General features: G+C 51.4%; 1 protein-coding gene across 1 annotated transcript in view; it reads right to left on the reverse strand.

The window, feature by feature from the left end:
• Positions 1-16,030, reverse strand: part of LOC131590671 (hydrocephalus-inducing protein-like) — a 57,967-nt gene that overhangs the window by 19,197 nt on the left and 22,740 nt on the right. Inside the window, exons 17-31 of the mRNA XM_058860933.1 lie at positions 15,594-15,746; positions 13,523-13,761; positions 12,097-12,355; positions 11,328-11,471; positions 9,865-10,005; positions 9,070-9,386; positions 6,724-6,799; positions 5,813-6,022; positions 4,859-4,987; positions 3,933-4,110; positions 3,256-3,413; positions 2,405-2,526; positions 1,319-1,455; positions 564-685; positions 285-476 (exon numbers count right to left, since the gene is read on the reverse strand). Of these exons, the coding sequence (XP_058716916.1) occupies positions 285-476; positions 564-685; positions 1,319-1,455; positions 2,405-2,526; positions 3,256-3,413; positions 3,933-4,110; positions 4,859-4,987; positions 5,813-6,022; positions 6,724-6,799; positions 9,070-9,386; positions 9,865-10,005; positions 11,328-11,471; positions 12,097-12,355; positions 13,523-13,761; positions 15,594-15,746 (2,577 nt within the window). The remainder of the gene's footprint in view (positions 1-284; positions 477-563; positions 686-1,318; positions 1,456-2,404; positions 2,527-3,255; positions 3,414-3,932; positions 4,111-4,858; positions 4,988-5,812; positions 6,023-6,723; positions 6,800-9,069; positions 9,387-9,864; positions 10,006-11,327; positions 11,472-12,096; positions 12,356-13,522; positions 13,762-15,593; positions 15,747-16,030) is intronic.

Here is a 16,030-nt window from a genome sequence, read left to right on the forward strand (position 1 = left end):
CCAAGTGTGGCCCCATAGCCTAGAGCTGGAGGGAAAACCTGTAGACAGGGCAGGCAAAGGGAACTACTGTCCTCAGAGGAGGAGGAATGGGTGAAGATGGCAGCAAAGCAAAGCAGCAGCTAATGGAACAGGTCTGGGAAAACCAGCCTTGATCTAGACCCTCAGAAGCTTCTTCAAACACGCCAGAGACCCAAGTGCTTGGGCAGCCACAGGAGCAGAAAGGGCAGGAGACACAAAGAAAACCCAACCGAGAAGTGACGTGTTCAGTGCTGCCTGTGCTTTACCTTCATAACAGGCTTGATGGCTGTGATGAACCATTTGCAGGGCACTTGGAACCCGTTGTAGAGCTGGACTGTCTCAACCTGGCCCTGCCCAACGAGGACATTGGGGAAGTGCAGTGTGTTCTTGGAGAGGTCGAGCGACAGTTCCAAGACAGTGGCACGGAGGCGGATGTGAGACGTGGGGCCTTTTGTTACCTGTAGAAGGACAGAGAATTCAGCAGAGGGTGCAGGTGACATCTGCTGCTGTGCCCAGCCTGCTGCCTGCCCCAAGAGCTGTGGTACCTGTATGGGCAGCAGCACATCCACATCACCCTGTGATTGCTGGGCACTTTCAAAATTCACATCAAACCTCAGGGTGTGCATGTGGGGCAGACTCTTCATCTGGCCCAGGTCCACGCTGAAACCTTGAACAGGTGAAAACAAAGCAGCTGAGATACACAAGAAACACAAGCAATGTGTCATAAGCACGTTAAGGCCTTACAGCTGTCCTGGCTGAGAGGTCTGGGAAAAACCCCATGCTGTGCTGTGACCAGGACAAAAACTTAAGAGTGCACCTGAACACGCCTCGACACAGCGAGCCACTGTGTGATGGAAGTGCAGCCTTGCCTCAAGGCCTCTTTTGGGAGCCTCTTTTGATCCACCAGAGGATCTCACAGGCTGTTTCCTCAATAAAGGCTGAATACAAGTGCTATGACAGTGTGAACTCTAAACAAAGCACTTCCAAAACACAGCAGACCTCACTGGTTCACAAAACAAGAGTGCCCAAAGAAACTTGATGCTCGTGGGAGCCAAGGGCAGAAGATGCTGAGAGGTGACCAGGGTGATGAGCCCATCTGCCCCCCACACTGGAGTGTCAGGGCAGTTGTAGGCAGGCCAGGTCCCTGGGCATGGCTGGACAGGAGAATTCTGCCTCTGAAGCTCCCAGCAGGGGCAGTGAGAAGAAACAACTGAAAAACCTCCCCAAGTTCAGTGGCTTCAGCTAATCTGTGTGAGACACCTCCTCCATGCCCCCAGGAAGTGTCTCCAGCACTGCTTACCTGTGTCCTGCAGGACAGATGCATCGACCCAGAAGGACACTGGGATCTGCCCAGGGTTGGTGATCTCCAGGGTGCGTCTCTCAGTGAAACCCTTCAGGACAGTGCCCATGTCCAGGACATACTCTGGCAGCTCAACTCTGCAAGGAGGAGTAAGGGCAGTCCTTAAACCACAGCCTGCCTACATGTCCAAGTGGATGGAGGATACAAATCAAGTGGCTATTTCTTTATTCACTGCTGTAAAAACTCAGCTCAAGCCCATGAAACCCATGGCCTGACCAGCTGGCAATGACTTTGGGAAGTCAGGAGGAGTGCAGGTCCTAGCTTTTATCAGCTACTAATGGTACCTGGAAATAAAATTAGTTTAAAATGGAAACTGTCCACAGCTCCTCTGCCATGAAAAGCCAGTAGAGGTGAGTCCACTGGGTCTCCACTGGACTAAATGAAACTACTTAGCCTTGGTGTACAGCCTGAGCCTGAAATTGCTTTGGGGCCTAGGAATAAGATTTGCCTGCACAGGGAATCTTCACTGCTCTGCAACCAGATCACCTGATCTGTTCTGCAGAGCATCTTCCTGAATTGAAGCCTCCCGTGCTTGTGCTGCATCATGATGGTGCAAAGGGACAGACCAAGTTAATCAGATAAGCCCTGCCACCCCACCAGGATTCAAGGCATCTGATTTTGGGCTTTCAAGGGTTTGCTGACATGTGCAATTCCCTCCTCCTTTTGTTTAGCGTGCTCTGTTAGTTGGAACCAAGACATCAGCTGGGAATTGTCTCTTTCAGAGCTAGTCAGCAGGGACAGAATTGATGCTGTCTGGAAGGGCTTGGAGGTCTGCAGTGGGTCCCCTCAGCTCTAGGGACAGAACCCCACAGCTGTGGGGAGCTGAGTCCAAAGCTCAGCGTGGTGCTGGGGAAGGGAGGGCACTCAGCTGCTCACACGCAGCGTGTCACAGCCACCGGGACAAGAGCCTCTCTGAAGTCCAGGCTATTCCCAGCTCTGCAGAAACAAGGAGCTCTCAGGAGAAGGGGACATTGCTGGCTGTTCCCCACGGGGCGCCTGGAGATGGGGATGGGAGTCCCTACTCACTTGACAAGGCTCTGGCACAGCTTTTTGTCAGGGAACTCGGTCTTTGGGGGATGGGATGTGAGCTTTTTCTGCAGCTCCAGAGCAGCCTTCTCGATCATCTTTATCTGCAGCCGAGTGTTTGCCTGAGGAAACAGAAGACAGACAGTGTCAGGTTAGCAAAGGTCTTTCCCAAGGTTTGCATCTGAGAAAGGATCCCACCCTGCTCTTGTTGAGAGGGGTGTGGGGTTCTCCTGTCTGGCTGCTCGGTGTCTGACACCTCCTGCTCTCTTAGCCGGGACCTCATCTCCAGGGAAGTAACTCCAGCATCTCTGCCTGCCCAGCTATTGTTAGCAAAGCTGATCTGGCCAGGCAGACGGACAAGCCAGGAATCTTCCAGAGCTCCAGACACCTGCCTGTGCCCAGCCAGGACCAAGGCAGCTTGGACAAAAGCTGGTTTGAAAGGGAACCGAGCCCAAGCTGGTGGCTCTTGGAGATGAGCACAGCCAGCACAGTTCCAGGGCACAATCAGGCAACTGCTGTTCAGGTCTGTAAATCTGGCAGGCCTTGGGTTGGGACCAACAAACTCCCCAGCAATGACCTGCATCTCCTTCAAAACACCATCAATGCCATCCCTTGAGCATGGCTTTCAGGATCTGTCCCTGGGGTAGCCAGGAAGCTGGTGCAAGCCAACCCCCGAAGAGACCATGGCCAGAGTGGCAGCCCTAGGGACAATGCTGAGGTGACACATGGTTCTACGTGGGCAGGGAGGTCCCAAGTGCCATCAGGGCACCAGGAAGCTGCTGTGGGCTGCAAGGGGCTCAGGCGACATGGAGACAGTGGCATGTGCCAAACGGGGCTGCAGCTGTTCTTACTACAATGTCAGAGCCTTCCAGCATGCACGGCTTCAGCTTCCCAGTCTTCACATCTGGACTTTTTAAGGGCTGAGCTGCTGGGATCTGAATTTTCAGGGTCTCACTGTATTGCTGCGTGTGTTCTGCAAGCCGTAGTGGCTTTCCACATTTCTCATTTCCTGAAGGAAGAAAACATCCACCAAGAGAAGTGTGAGCCAAGTGCCAATCCCACTTAAATTGGGAAGTCCCTACCTCCCAAACACCGCTTTCTTCTAGAAAGAAATCCCTCAAGCCATCTATGGAAAGTGGATGCTGCTGCTCCTCTCGGAATCCTCATGTTCGCTCCCACCCATCTTCCTCCCCACAGAGGAACGTCTCATCCCCTGCAATGTCACGCAAGTCCAACCCTGCCAGAAGCCCTGCCAGCCTCTCTTACAGCTTTCCCAAGCCTTTCAGTCCAGCCATCATCCTTCAGGACCCTGCCAGATGTGCTGGCAAGCTCTGCAGGATGGTTCCTGGGACAAAGCCCACCTGGGATCCTCTGCTCAAGACTCACAAAGCAGTCAGATGGCTTGAGTGGCTCTGGGAGTCCTGCAGCCCTCCAGGCTTGGTGCAGGTGGGCATGAGCTGCCCTATGGACATTTGGTAGGGAACAAAACCAGAGGGGCCCTTCCTGGGGGCACACAGGCAGTGCCCACCTTTGATGTTCCAGGGCAGGTTCACACTGATCATAGGAAAGGACGCTTCTCCTTTCAGGCAGATCTTTTCCGGCTCCAGGTCACCCACTTTAAGCTGGTATGTCCTGCTAAAGGCTCCTGGTACTCCTGGCATGTAAGAGAATCTCAGCACTTGCTTCCTGCCACATGCAATGGAGCCCTGCAGGAATGGGAGAGGAGGAAGGGAATACATCAGAGTGTTTGCTGGGGGATGGCTCAGGGGACAGACAGGCTGAGAAGACAAGTTCTCTATCTAGAAGAAACCATCAGACCACATCACCTTTGTGATAAATACATTATAGTGTTGGCTTTTGCAATTGTTAGAGTAAATACTGTGTGTTTTATAATGCTGCCTTTTGTCAAAGAATTTTTGTTAAAGTTTAGAATTTTTTTAAGGCAAATGTTTTGTGGTGATACCAGTGTTGGGGAAGAGTTGCTGTAATATTAACATTTAACCAATGAAGTTAATGGAAACCTGTTGAATTTGTCGAAAAGTACCAAATGACCAGGACTAGGGCAACTGTACATGCTCCAAAAAGGCAGGATGGAGGAGGAACTATATTAAAATATTTGAATATGTGTAACCATTTGTGAATTTGTATTAGGCTGTTGCAATACCCAGGGTCTATAATAGATGTAGTTGTGTTGACTGGTGTGCCTCTGGCTGTGGCTAAGCACCCAAGCCAAGCACCCACCACTGTTCCTTTTGCTTTATTGACTTTCAATAGCACTTGTTTGACTTTCTCTGCCCCCAGAAGAAATTGCTTACAGCCCTCTCTATCTCGTGGCTGAGGTTGGGGTTTTCCCCTCGGACATTTTTCTCCCTTTTCCCCCTCCCCCTCTTTTGCCCCTTTAACACTCTCCTGGGCCACCTGACAGGGCTGGGGTCAGTCACTTGTGCTACTTACAGTGGTGGGCTTGACCAGAAACACACCAGGCAGGTCTTGGTCTGCAGTGCTGGGTTCTAGCACCCAGTTGAATTTAATCTTGCTGGTGTTCGCCAGGATGACCGTGCTGTGATGAACTTCGTTAAACATCTGCAGAGAAGGCAGAGAGCGGGAAGTTACAGACCCAGGCCTGCTGCTGGGAATCTCCTTCCTCTCTCCTGGGGTTGAAAGCAGACCCATGATGGGAGCAGGGACCAGACAGGAGATAGGGGCACTTGGGAACCCGGGGAACCCCCAGGCACAGGGCACCTGCACAGGACCAGGGAGCTCTGGCAGCACCCAGAGGTGTGGCAACAACCATGGGAGGGCCAGTAATAAATGAACACATTTCACTGTGGGGACACAGGCCCTCTGAGGGGTCACCAACAGCCAGGAGAAACAGAGACAGCACTGAGGCACTCCAAAAGAAAAGGCACCTGCATGCAAGTATTGGCAAGCAGCATACAGGCATCAAGGGAGTCACAACAGAGCAACACAGACAGGGCCAGCAGCTGGAAATAGCTGTGGGCTTTCAGCTGAAAAAGAGTGAAGTGGGGATCATTCTGGGACAGTCTCTCCAACTATAGTGACTGGAAGCCCAAGATCTTCCCTTGATTATTGCATGGATTAAGAAGAGCATTAGACAAGAGCATCTCCTTGGAGGTCAGGCTTTAGGAGTGGATCAGCAGAGGGACGTCCAGAGCATCCCCCTGGGGTGCCTCAGGAGGCAGTGTGAAGTGCCCTGAACAAGAGGTATTCCCAGCATTTTGGAGAGGGTTGGAGACGGCCATTTGAAAGCTTGGATGCCAGATGTGTCCCTCAAAGGTTGAACTTCCAAGCCCCAGAGACAACAAAGGGGCTGGGAAGGGAGCCCTGGAGCGAGGGGGGCAGGAAGGCAGCAAGGCGAGGAGCTGTGCCAGGGGAGCCGTGTGGTACCTGGGAGCCGCAGTTGATCTCCCGGGTGCTCAGGGAGTAGCTGACACGTGAGGCCTCCCCGCTCAGCTTCACCTCGTAGGTGGGGCCTCCCTCCACGTGGCACAGCGCTGTGACATGGGCCATGGTGTTGAGGTGGCCAGTGAAGGTGAAGGAGACGTGCTGTCTCTCTCCCGGCTGCAGCACACCCGACAGCGGCAGGATACTGAAAGCCTGCACGGAGAACAGGAGAGATTGAGGTGCTGAGCATGGAAATGGATGCAGAAGAGCACCTTGGAGCAAAGTGCAGCTGTAGCCAGAGGGATCTATTCCTCAAACAACACAGCCAGAATCATCCTGATCTCATCCTGTATCCATGCCACTGACCAGTGGAGGGACTATGAGGAAAATCTTCTCCCATACTCACGTATCAATGCACTAATACACTACATTAAAGTGAACTGGGATGTCTCCTGGCAGTAGAAATTCTCTCTGATGCACAACTTGCCTTTAAAAAGCATTTATGACTGCTTTTAGAAAAGCGGGACACTCAGAGTGAGAGCTCTTGGAGCTCAGGGAAGGACCCCAGCCCAGCTCATCTGACTCCTGAGGCTTTTCCCCTCTCTCTCTCTGATTTATATGCTGCTTTTTCAAGGTGCTACAGCAAAAGCTCCTGCAAAACTTTCCTACGGACCAGCTGATGATGTCCAGGGGGAGCAATGCCCTCCACAGGTGCTGCACAGCGTCCTTGGGCCTCCCTACAACATGTCCTGCACGGCCTCTCCAATAACCAGTTGCTTCAGCAGCACTTTGTGATGGGTCTGGAGGGATGCCAGGCCCCTCCGTGGGCAATGCTGAGGGCCACCAGTGGGGCTGGGAGCTACAGCCCTGCTTGCCACACTGAAAATGTGGAAGGGAGACAGATTCCCTCTTACCTTCTCCACTTTGAGGGGAGTCCATGGTACATCCACGGAGTGACTGAATCCTGCCAGCCCCACTGGGATGTAATGCCTTCCACGAATATATGTTGGCAGCTGAAAAACAAGCCATTTTCTATGCTGAGAGGAAGAGAGAGACACTTTGCAAAGTCTCATTTTATAAGACAGCTTCAGGCCCACCTCTGCAATACCAGCCCTCAGGTGAAAGCAGAGACCTGGAAACAGGTGCTCTGGCAGGGTTGGGAAGAGGGTACATGGAGATCAGGACTCATCACAGCTTGCTCTGGGAAGGAAGCTGGAGGTCTTATCATCATGATGCAGATGAAAGCCTCATCTTACATTGTGAAGAAAACAAGGCAAAACAATCCCACACTCAACACAGATCTGTGCTGAGCTTAGATCTGTAGGATCTGAGCAGGCTTCTCCAAGGAAAACTCTCCTGCTCCTCCCTCCCACACAGCCCATGTCCATCCACAGGCCCCGCTGCCCAGCCCACTCTCAAGGCACAAAACAGCAGGGCAGCAAAAAGGGAGGTCAGCATGAGCATGACTTGGTGGTGGCAAGCTGGGGAGACAACACAGCACTCGGTGTACAAGAAAATCTACCTCTGCTCTTGAAGATTGGCCTAGATCCTGTGGTTCTTTCAGGGCTGTGTCTGGCTCCTCCACATTTTTAATACTGCAGTGGCTCCATTGAGATGCTGAGCAATTCAAACAGGAACTCTTCAGCTTTGGTGGTGGAGGTCTGAATTGAGGTGGGCAAAGTTCATACCTGGAAAATAACATAACTGTGAGCAGGGAGCTGCAGGGGGAGGGAGGGACACCTGCATGAGGAGCTCCTGGTCAGGATGCAGCCCCTGGCTGGGTGCTGGGGCGTTGAACTCAGGAATGGTTTGATCCAGCCCTTCCCAATCCAGGCTGGAGCAGGTCTGTTCTAAACCAGCCCAGGGATGACACTGAGGTAGCAGTGGTGCAGGCAGCTGCAACTGCTTGCATTGAGGAACTACAGAGGACAGGGATTAACAGCTTGTGAGGATGCAAAAAGCACAGTGGGAGAGGAAAAGACAGAGAAGGAGGAGAGCAAAAAGTGAGATTTGACGCACCAAGGGCAGACCCAGACAGTGATGAGCCTGCACAGCCCTGCCAATGCCCAGTGCCAGAAACTCTGCAGCTCTACCAGCTGTTTATCAGGAATGTTTCCCTGACAGTGCAGGTGGGGGTGGTTGGCATTTTCCAACACTCCCAGGTAGCTCAGGTCACATTCCCCACTTTAGATTGAAGCAGGTGCTCAGGGTAACTCTGCTTGTGTTTCTAATGCCATGTGAGGACACAGTTGGGCTGTGCCTGCCTGTCACCCTGCTGAGCTGCAAGAGCTCCCCTACAGTCAAACACAACCTGAATGCTCCATTCCCAGACAGGCATTCAATGCCAATAATGACCTGCTCCCCAAAGAATAACTGTCTTTAGCTTTGTGACTTCTTATCTAAGGCTGGGTTTCATTTCTGGATGAGAGGATCTCTCATCATAACCCCCAAGAGATCCCATATCATCTATTCCACTGTCTTTAGTTTTAATCATTGGTTTGAGGCAACTTCCCAGGACCATGGTGCCCAGACAATGACATTTTTCACTCTAAAATAGAAACTCTCTGGGAGGCAGGGATAGGAGATGGTGTGATGAACAAGTCCTGCTGTCCAGCAGTACATAACCCATAAGGGACATGTTGCAGGGGGGAAAAGTCAAAATGAGTAACAAGTGTCACAAAAAAAGGGAGTGAAGAATCCAAGGTGTCCACCAAGAGTTGACCCTTGGGAAAGAAATCACCCTGGCACTAAGGGAGTTGTCTCAGAAAAGAAGGAAAGGTAACGAGATGTTCTGCATCAGCCCAGGTGCTGAGTAGCTCTTTCTCTGATGTTGGGACTTTCTGGGCATCCTCCAGCACAAGGCAAGGGAGGAAGGCAAGGAGCAGAGAGCAGCTCCTGCAGAGAGGACCCATCCCAAAGCAGAGGGGCCAAAAGGGCACCCCCAAAAGGGCCTCCAGCAGCACTGTGGGAGCTGGGATTAGGAGCCCCTCATCCAGGTGGACATTGCCTCAGGCCACAGAGCTCTGAGAAAGCAGCTTTGGCCCCAGCTCTCCATCCCAAGGGAAACCACTATGGGGGTACACAGCACCAAATTGGTGGAAAACCTATTCCCTGAGCATCCAGCCTGACCACAGCTGGTCAGTGTTATTTGCACAAGGAGAAGTCAGAGCAGTCTGTCAGATCCTAGACAAACAGCTCTGTTCTTTGCAAAGCACAAACAGGACACCAGGAAGAAGAGGAGAGGGCAAAGGTGCACATACCTGAACTTGTGCACCTGGCTGTCTGCCTGGAATGACCAGTGGTACTCCACAGGAAGGGGGCTGCAGTTGCTCATCCTCAGAGAGCGCACTGCTTCCGTGCCAGCCACGATGCAGCCAAACTCCAGGCTGCTGGGCTGGATTTGGAGATTGGGGAAGTGGACTTCTCCCCAAAGCTCGATATGCTCCACATTAGGATGGTCCCTAACCATGTCTATCTTCAGAATCTTCTTTTCTTGCCAGCTGTTAAGCTCCAGTTTATAAGCTGGGTCAAATGCGATGTAGACATGGCAGGTCTCCTCTACACCCACTGTCACAGGCTGCAAGGAGATGAACAGTAATTAATGACATGCCAAGGTCTGACAGCATGAAACAGTGAATGCTCCAAGTGTGGCCCCAGCATGGGCTTCTCAGTTCATTGTTCACTTCTTTATAGCAAGGGTCTGACTGCAGGCACCACAGTCCAGTCCAGGATTCCCTCAGGCTCACGTTTCTGTGCTCAGCAGCAATACAAGGGGATGGCTGCTGGAGAGCTGGGATGCTTTCCAGGAGACACCTTTACTGCATGGCTTGCCCTGGCCAAATTGCCTGCTCCCTCCTCCTTGTGCCTTAAAGCCAGGATGGAACTTCTCAATTCAGGTAATATTTTGATTCCTTCAGCAGCTCTGCTGATGCAGCCCAGGCCAGCCCACGGCTGATACTACACAATAAACTTGTTGACTCAAGGGCCTCCCAAGAGAAAGGCACCAGCACATCCCTCCTCTTCCAACCCCACTGGAGGAGTCCAGGGCTGCTCACCTGGCCATCTGGGAGGGGCTGCTGCTCCTCATCACAGACCAGAAACGGCCGCTCCACGTCCAGCACGAGGTGGAGCGGCAGGGAGCAGGTGTTTTTTAAAGCCAAAGGCTGGTACTGCAGAGTTAGGACATCACTGGGTTTCTATGGAAACAAGGAAAAACAGCCTCAAGTAGCCAGAGACCTCCTCCTGCTTCTGTTGCATCTCACATCTTTCAGCCCCACAAGTGCATACATTCTATTGATCCTTTCTATTTGTTTCTACTTTTCCAGGAGATGTTTCTTTATAGCAGATGCTTGTCATGTTTAGAAACCACAGCATCCTCTGGGGGACAGGGCACCACTCCCATGTACAGATGAGGGAATAGGAGAGGAGGTGGCTGCTTGAACAAGACCTAAAGCAGAAAGTGAATCCAGGCCATTTGTCTCCAGTTTTGTCTCTCTCTTGGGCAGAACAGCACTGGATGATCTTCACTCACATGCTGTCATTTCTTACAACCTTATTGGCTCTAGCAGCCTCATAAAAGCAGTCAGTCTGCAACACGTGTCCTGCAGCCCCTGCTACAGGGACAAGGTGTGTGTAGTCTCAAAGCTGTGATCAGCCTAGGCTCTTCCTTCCTGTCTGGGCATTGTGCTGGGCTTCCTGCATGGTTTAGAGAAACCAGAGACTTTGGGAAACTGCTTCTGGATGTACTGATATCAAACAGGTGCTGTGCCATAGTGTGCAATGAATCAGTTTGTGTGTGTGGCATCGAGCAGAACCCAGGCAGAATCAGGGAGAGCTGAAAGGCTTCTAATTACATCTGAACTGCCTGTCCCAGGGATTCTGTACTTCAGTGGAAGCCTGGGAGCCAAAGGAGAGGCCTGAAACTACAGAAACCAAATCATGAAACATCTTCTCATTTTCAGACAACTTGCAGGAGAGGGAAAGATGATGCTGAAGCTGGGATCCAGAGACTAAAGGGCACCTGCTCTGCCTCAGTGTTATCATCACTGCAGGATGTCTGGGGGTCTTTTGAAGCAGGTGAGGCCTAGGGAAATGCACAGAGCTATACCTTATAGCTATACCATAAAGCATCCATGCCAACAGCAGAGAAGGCAAAGAGACACAGGAGATGATGGGTTTTTCCTCTTTAGCCTGAGGAATTCACAGATATTTCCATTCTTCCCCCCAGCTTCCCTATAGCATCAGTGTACAGACATCATTGTGCCTTGGAGGATCCTTAGAAACCTCCCTTTACAGTGAGCAGAGAAACTGGCATTTCCCTGGAAGTGGCCATGATCCCCACTGCAGTGCAGCTGTAACTGCAGTTTTACTTTGGGGGAGTTAAATACCAGTCTCATCTCTAAAAGCATCTTCACTCACTTTACCAAGTGCCTCAGGAAGAGCCAAGAGGGGCTTTAACACAAGGACACACCCCCCTCAGCCATGCTGTTCAATGCCAGGATACAATCCAGAGACTTACCTTCTCCACCCGGAAAGAGAGTTTTCTGGCTGATACTTCTATAGAGGGATCTATGAACTTGCAGCTAATGATTGTTTCTATTATCTTCTTTGTCACCACGCTTGTGCCAACGAGAGCTTCACACTTCATGTAATCCCGCACCTCCTGCATGCAAGAGTCACTTGTCAGCAGTGGATGGTGGCAGGGCACCAGCAAATGCCCTGCATTGGCTCAGCACCCACCACAGGCCCTATTCCTGCCACAGAGTTACAGTGGGCACTGCCTCCTTTTCTTGCCGTGATGCAGCTGATTTATTCTGCACTCAGTTGTCTCTAACACTGCACCCCAATGCCCACAAAAGGCACTTGTGAGAACTTCCCTCCCTTCACATGGCTTTTGTTTTATCTGTGCTTACCCCAGAGAAACCACTTGGCACTTGTTTAATTCACTTTCTTTTTGTGCTCCTAGCCTAAGTGTAATTTCTTTCTCTGCCCTTCTTTGCTGACTCAGCATGCAACACTGTTTGCCCCAAAAGAGCATTATTTCCTTCCAGCCCTGCTTTGGGATCAGCACTGGGTTTTGGTAGCTGTGGAATCCCAATAGAGCCTTAGCTGGTCTGCTGGTGGCCAGCAAGGAAAGCAACTGGTGCTGCCACAGAAACGTGCGGTCTTAAACCAGTTTCTTGAAGGCCCTTGCTCATTTCCCCAGGCAAATGTCAAGGCACTGTGGAACAAGGCCAGGGGAGGGGATCTGAGGGCTCCCCAGGCTCAGCCCTTGGTGGGGACCTCACCTGTGGGGTGTGGGAGAAGCCTCGCAGCACCATGTCCACAGACTCGCCTGGCTGCAGCTCCCATGAGCCTGGCTCCAGCCCGAACACGGCGCTTGTACGACCGGGGGGCTCGAAATCCTCTTGGGCCTTGGGGCTGCTGAGGGCTGAGACGCTCTGGCCCTTCTTCTTGGGTGGCCTCCAGCATTCCACGCTCCAGAAGAGCCGATGGAAATGGTGGCCCCTGTTTGTTACTTGGAACTGATGAGTACTGGGAAGGTGGCTAGAAGAGAAGCCAGGATGGAAGATGGTGTGGGAGCAGCTGTTTCCCTGGTCATCAGATTGCTCCCAATGAGCAATCTGAGGTGTTAATAACTTGGAGACTGTCTTCATTTCCAGCTCTTAATGTGGACCAGAAACTGTCTGATCAGCTGCCCTTCTGATGTCATTATTGCAAAGAGAAATCTGCTTATAATGCTAATGTAGCATTTTCAAGGCGAGACTAACAGGACCTGGTGTTTTCCTCCAAAATGTTTGTTCTGGGCTGATTCGTCCTGTTACTGTATTTTGCATTTTTCTATGCCTGACACTGTCAGTGAATCTTTGAGATGCTGCCCCTGAGGACCTTGTGTGTGGGGTATGATTGCAGGCATTTCTAAAAGGCAGCTCAGAGGCAGCTTCTGGATGATCCCAGCAAGCTGGTAAAAATCATCTGCCTGCTCCAGGAGAGGAAACCAGGGCAGCAGGGCCTCTCTCCTTGGCAGCATCGTTGGTTTTGCACTGATAGCCATTTGTAGAACTTTTAGAAGTTCTACCGTTTGTAGAACAATTAGAAACTGTTTTGAAGTGAACTTTGGAAACTCTGCTGGCAGCAAAAAAGCCATCGAGGCCCTGGGCACAGCAGGGCAGCAGCAGGGCCCAGGAACAGCAGGAGGAAGCGGCAGGGGCAGTGCGGGCCCCACACAAACCAGCAGTTTCCATCTGGCCCTGGAACTGCTCCGTGGGCTCCTGCCTTCCTGGGGGGGTTGGTACCCTCCTGTCTCTCTGTTCCCAGGCCCTGCTTGCCTGGGAAGTGCCATTTCAGAAGGGAAGGGTGTGAGGCCATCTTCCCTTGGTCCCTCAGCCCCACGGAGGGACCGCCTCACCCGGGCGCCCTTTTGGGAACCTTTTGTTCTGGGGCAGCTGTGACACCACTGCTTGATCAAGTGAGGACATAAATGTATTACAACTAAAGACAATTCAGTGGCCATTTAGCAACTGGTTTCCCTTTCAGTGGCTTTTGAGGGTATCTAACAACTCTCAACTGGCCACCACATGTTTCTGAAGGAATCTCTGCCTTCAGGGAAGGACTCAGGGATTGGAACACTGAAGAAGATTTTGCCTGAAGGACTACAGCAAAACTGCTCCTTGTTGAGACAGGAGGAGAGGTGGGAGTGGGGAGATCTCCTACCTGAATTGGTATCCCAAGTTGAGCTCTGGGGCCAGTGGTTTGTCTGTGACAATTGTGGTGCCAGTGCCCATAGCCCTCAGTAAGAAGCTGAACCAAAAGCTGTTCCCGATGAAGAGCTGGATGGAGTCAGCAAAATGCCCAGTGTCATCCAGGATGGCTGTGACAGTCACAGGAACCTCACCCCTAGCGGGGATCACTCCTTCTTCCGTTTCAAGAACAAAGCACTGGGGTTTATCAGCCTGTAAGACAAGCAGAAGATGCATTTAGGATGGAAACCATACACCTTCATCTCTTGTGGGATATAAGAAAAGGACAGACTAAAGAGGGGAGGATAAAAATCATAAAGGCTTCATTTCCCTAAATTTGAGCTACAGTCTCAGGCAACAGCAGAGCTCATCCAACCTGTATTTTCCTCTCCTTTAACAGACTCACCTAATGAACCCAGTTCTGCCCAACCCAAGGGATGTTTATCCTCAGGAGAGTGTTCCTTCCCCACTCTTGCTCTGGAGTGTGTGCCAAGGAAAGCTGCTTTCTCTCTCTCCTGCCTTCTCACAAAGGCTCAAGGCCAGAGGAAGCCAGGACTGCTCAAATCCCACTCCAGAAACCACACAGCTGGAGGACACTGCTGAGATCCTGAAGAACATCACTGCAATACCAGTTGCAACCCCAACACCAAACTATTCTTGCCCAAGGGGCCATCAGTGCTTCTCAAGATCCCCTGAAGGACTGAAGCCCTCACTTCCCACTGACCATCAGCTGTAGAGAGGTGCCCCAGTGCCCTCTGCTTTGGAAAAGCCACCTCGAAATGGTTATAGCAGAGCAGAAAAGCAAGAAGCAGAAAGGAAACTGGATGATGTGTGCTCTGTGCACATGGCCCACTCTTCCCAAGAACTCTTGTCATCTGCTTTCTCATGGACTGCATGGACTGGGCAAGAGAGCTGGAAGCTGCTCAGAGGAGGGAGGAAAGGTCTTGCACCAGCACAGCTGTACAGACACAGCTCTGCAGGCCCAGCCCTGCTACGAGCATGTGAAACCCATCATTTACATGCCAGGCCCACCCAGCCAAGGTGCACTGCTCCCTGCAAAGGCTGAAAGCAGAATTTCATTGTGGAGTTAGAGAAAGCTGTCCTGGAAAAACCCCTCACTTGAAGGTTGCATTTATCCCCCAGACAGCTGGAAAAGCAGCAAGTTCAAATTCACAGCCCTCCTCCTTGGCCCAGGAGGCTGTGGCTGGACTCTCCCACATGGCCTGATGCTTTATCCACAAAGAAATACAAGGCCATAGTATCAGGTTTGAAGCAGCTCCACAAGTTCAACACATCCAGCATGAAGAAAAACCAACCTCAAGCCCCTCCCAGATCTCCCCCTCCAGCAGACAACCCAGCCAGCCCCAGCCCCAGCCTACAAGCCCTTCCCGGCTGTGCCAGCCCTGCTCTCCCTGCCAGGGGAGCAGCCCCAGCTCCTTCTGCCCTGTGCAAGCTCCACATATTAAAACAGCCTTTCTCTGCAGCTGCTCCCCAAAGATGCTCTTCAACAGCACAAAGATCCCAGGCTGGGGGGGTGCACAACCCCCACACATCTTGGTGTGCACAGCCCAACTGGCTTGAGCCACAGGAGGTGTGACAATTGCAGCCTGAGGACAGAGCTCACACCCTGCTCTCCACTACAAACAGCAGTTTGGCACAAAGCAAATGGAGCTGGAACAGGGAAACCATAGGGAAATCCAGGCTCTCTGGGGAGCAAAGGACCACAGGTTTCTCTTGATCTCAGAGCTCCAAAAATGTGACACACACATCTAAAGACCTTCCATAAAGTTAAGGGAGGACCTGTCAACACAATCCAGACTCGTTTCTGCTCCAACATCTCTGCACCTGATTTCACCGAGGGCCCCAGCTAAAACCACTCCAGAGCCAGGTTCCTCTTGCCTCGCTCAGATGGAATATTGGAGTATCCTGCCACCTCTCACACCACATGGGCCAGATGGAAATCTTGCATATAAAAACCAGTCATAAAAAGTCATGGCTGCTACTTACCAGTCAATTCCCTGGAAAACAGCCCCACAGGTACTTACAATCTTTATCCTGAAGTCTACAGGGACAAGACCTTTGTTGAAGAGGGTAAGAGTTTGTGAGCTCGGCTGTAGCGGTGGGATCATGCCAAAGTCTATCTTCTTTGGAGTTCCATAGATTTCTGCCAGCTCTCCAGAGCTCAGGAATTCTGCTCTCTGTTCCAGGAAGAAGCAGGAAAGAAAGATTTTTAAAAAAGCCAAAACAAACCACAACAGGGAAACCTAAAAAAGCTTAAACAGCTCAACTCTACTCAAGTTATTTATTATTTATTATTTAACCACACTCCAGCTGAAATGGTGGGCTTTTGGGGAAAAAAAAATAAGAAAATAACATATTCACCTCCAAATTAAAAAGGATTAAGGTAAAAGAAACTTTCAAAATACAAATTATTGGCCCAAGGTAAAAGCTTTGCAAGAAATGTCTAGTTAAGACCAGGCTG

The sequence above is a fragment of the Poecile atricapillus genome, chromosome 34 (genome assembly GCF_030490865.1).
Source record: "Poecile atricapillus isolate bPoeAtr1 chromosome 34, bPoeAtr1.hap1, whole genome shotgun sequence".
NCBI lineage: Eukaryota > Metazoa > Chordata > Aves > Passeriformes > Paridae > Poecile > Poecile atricapillus.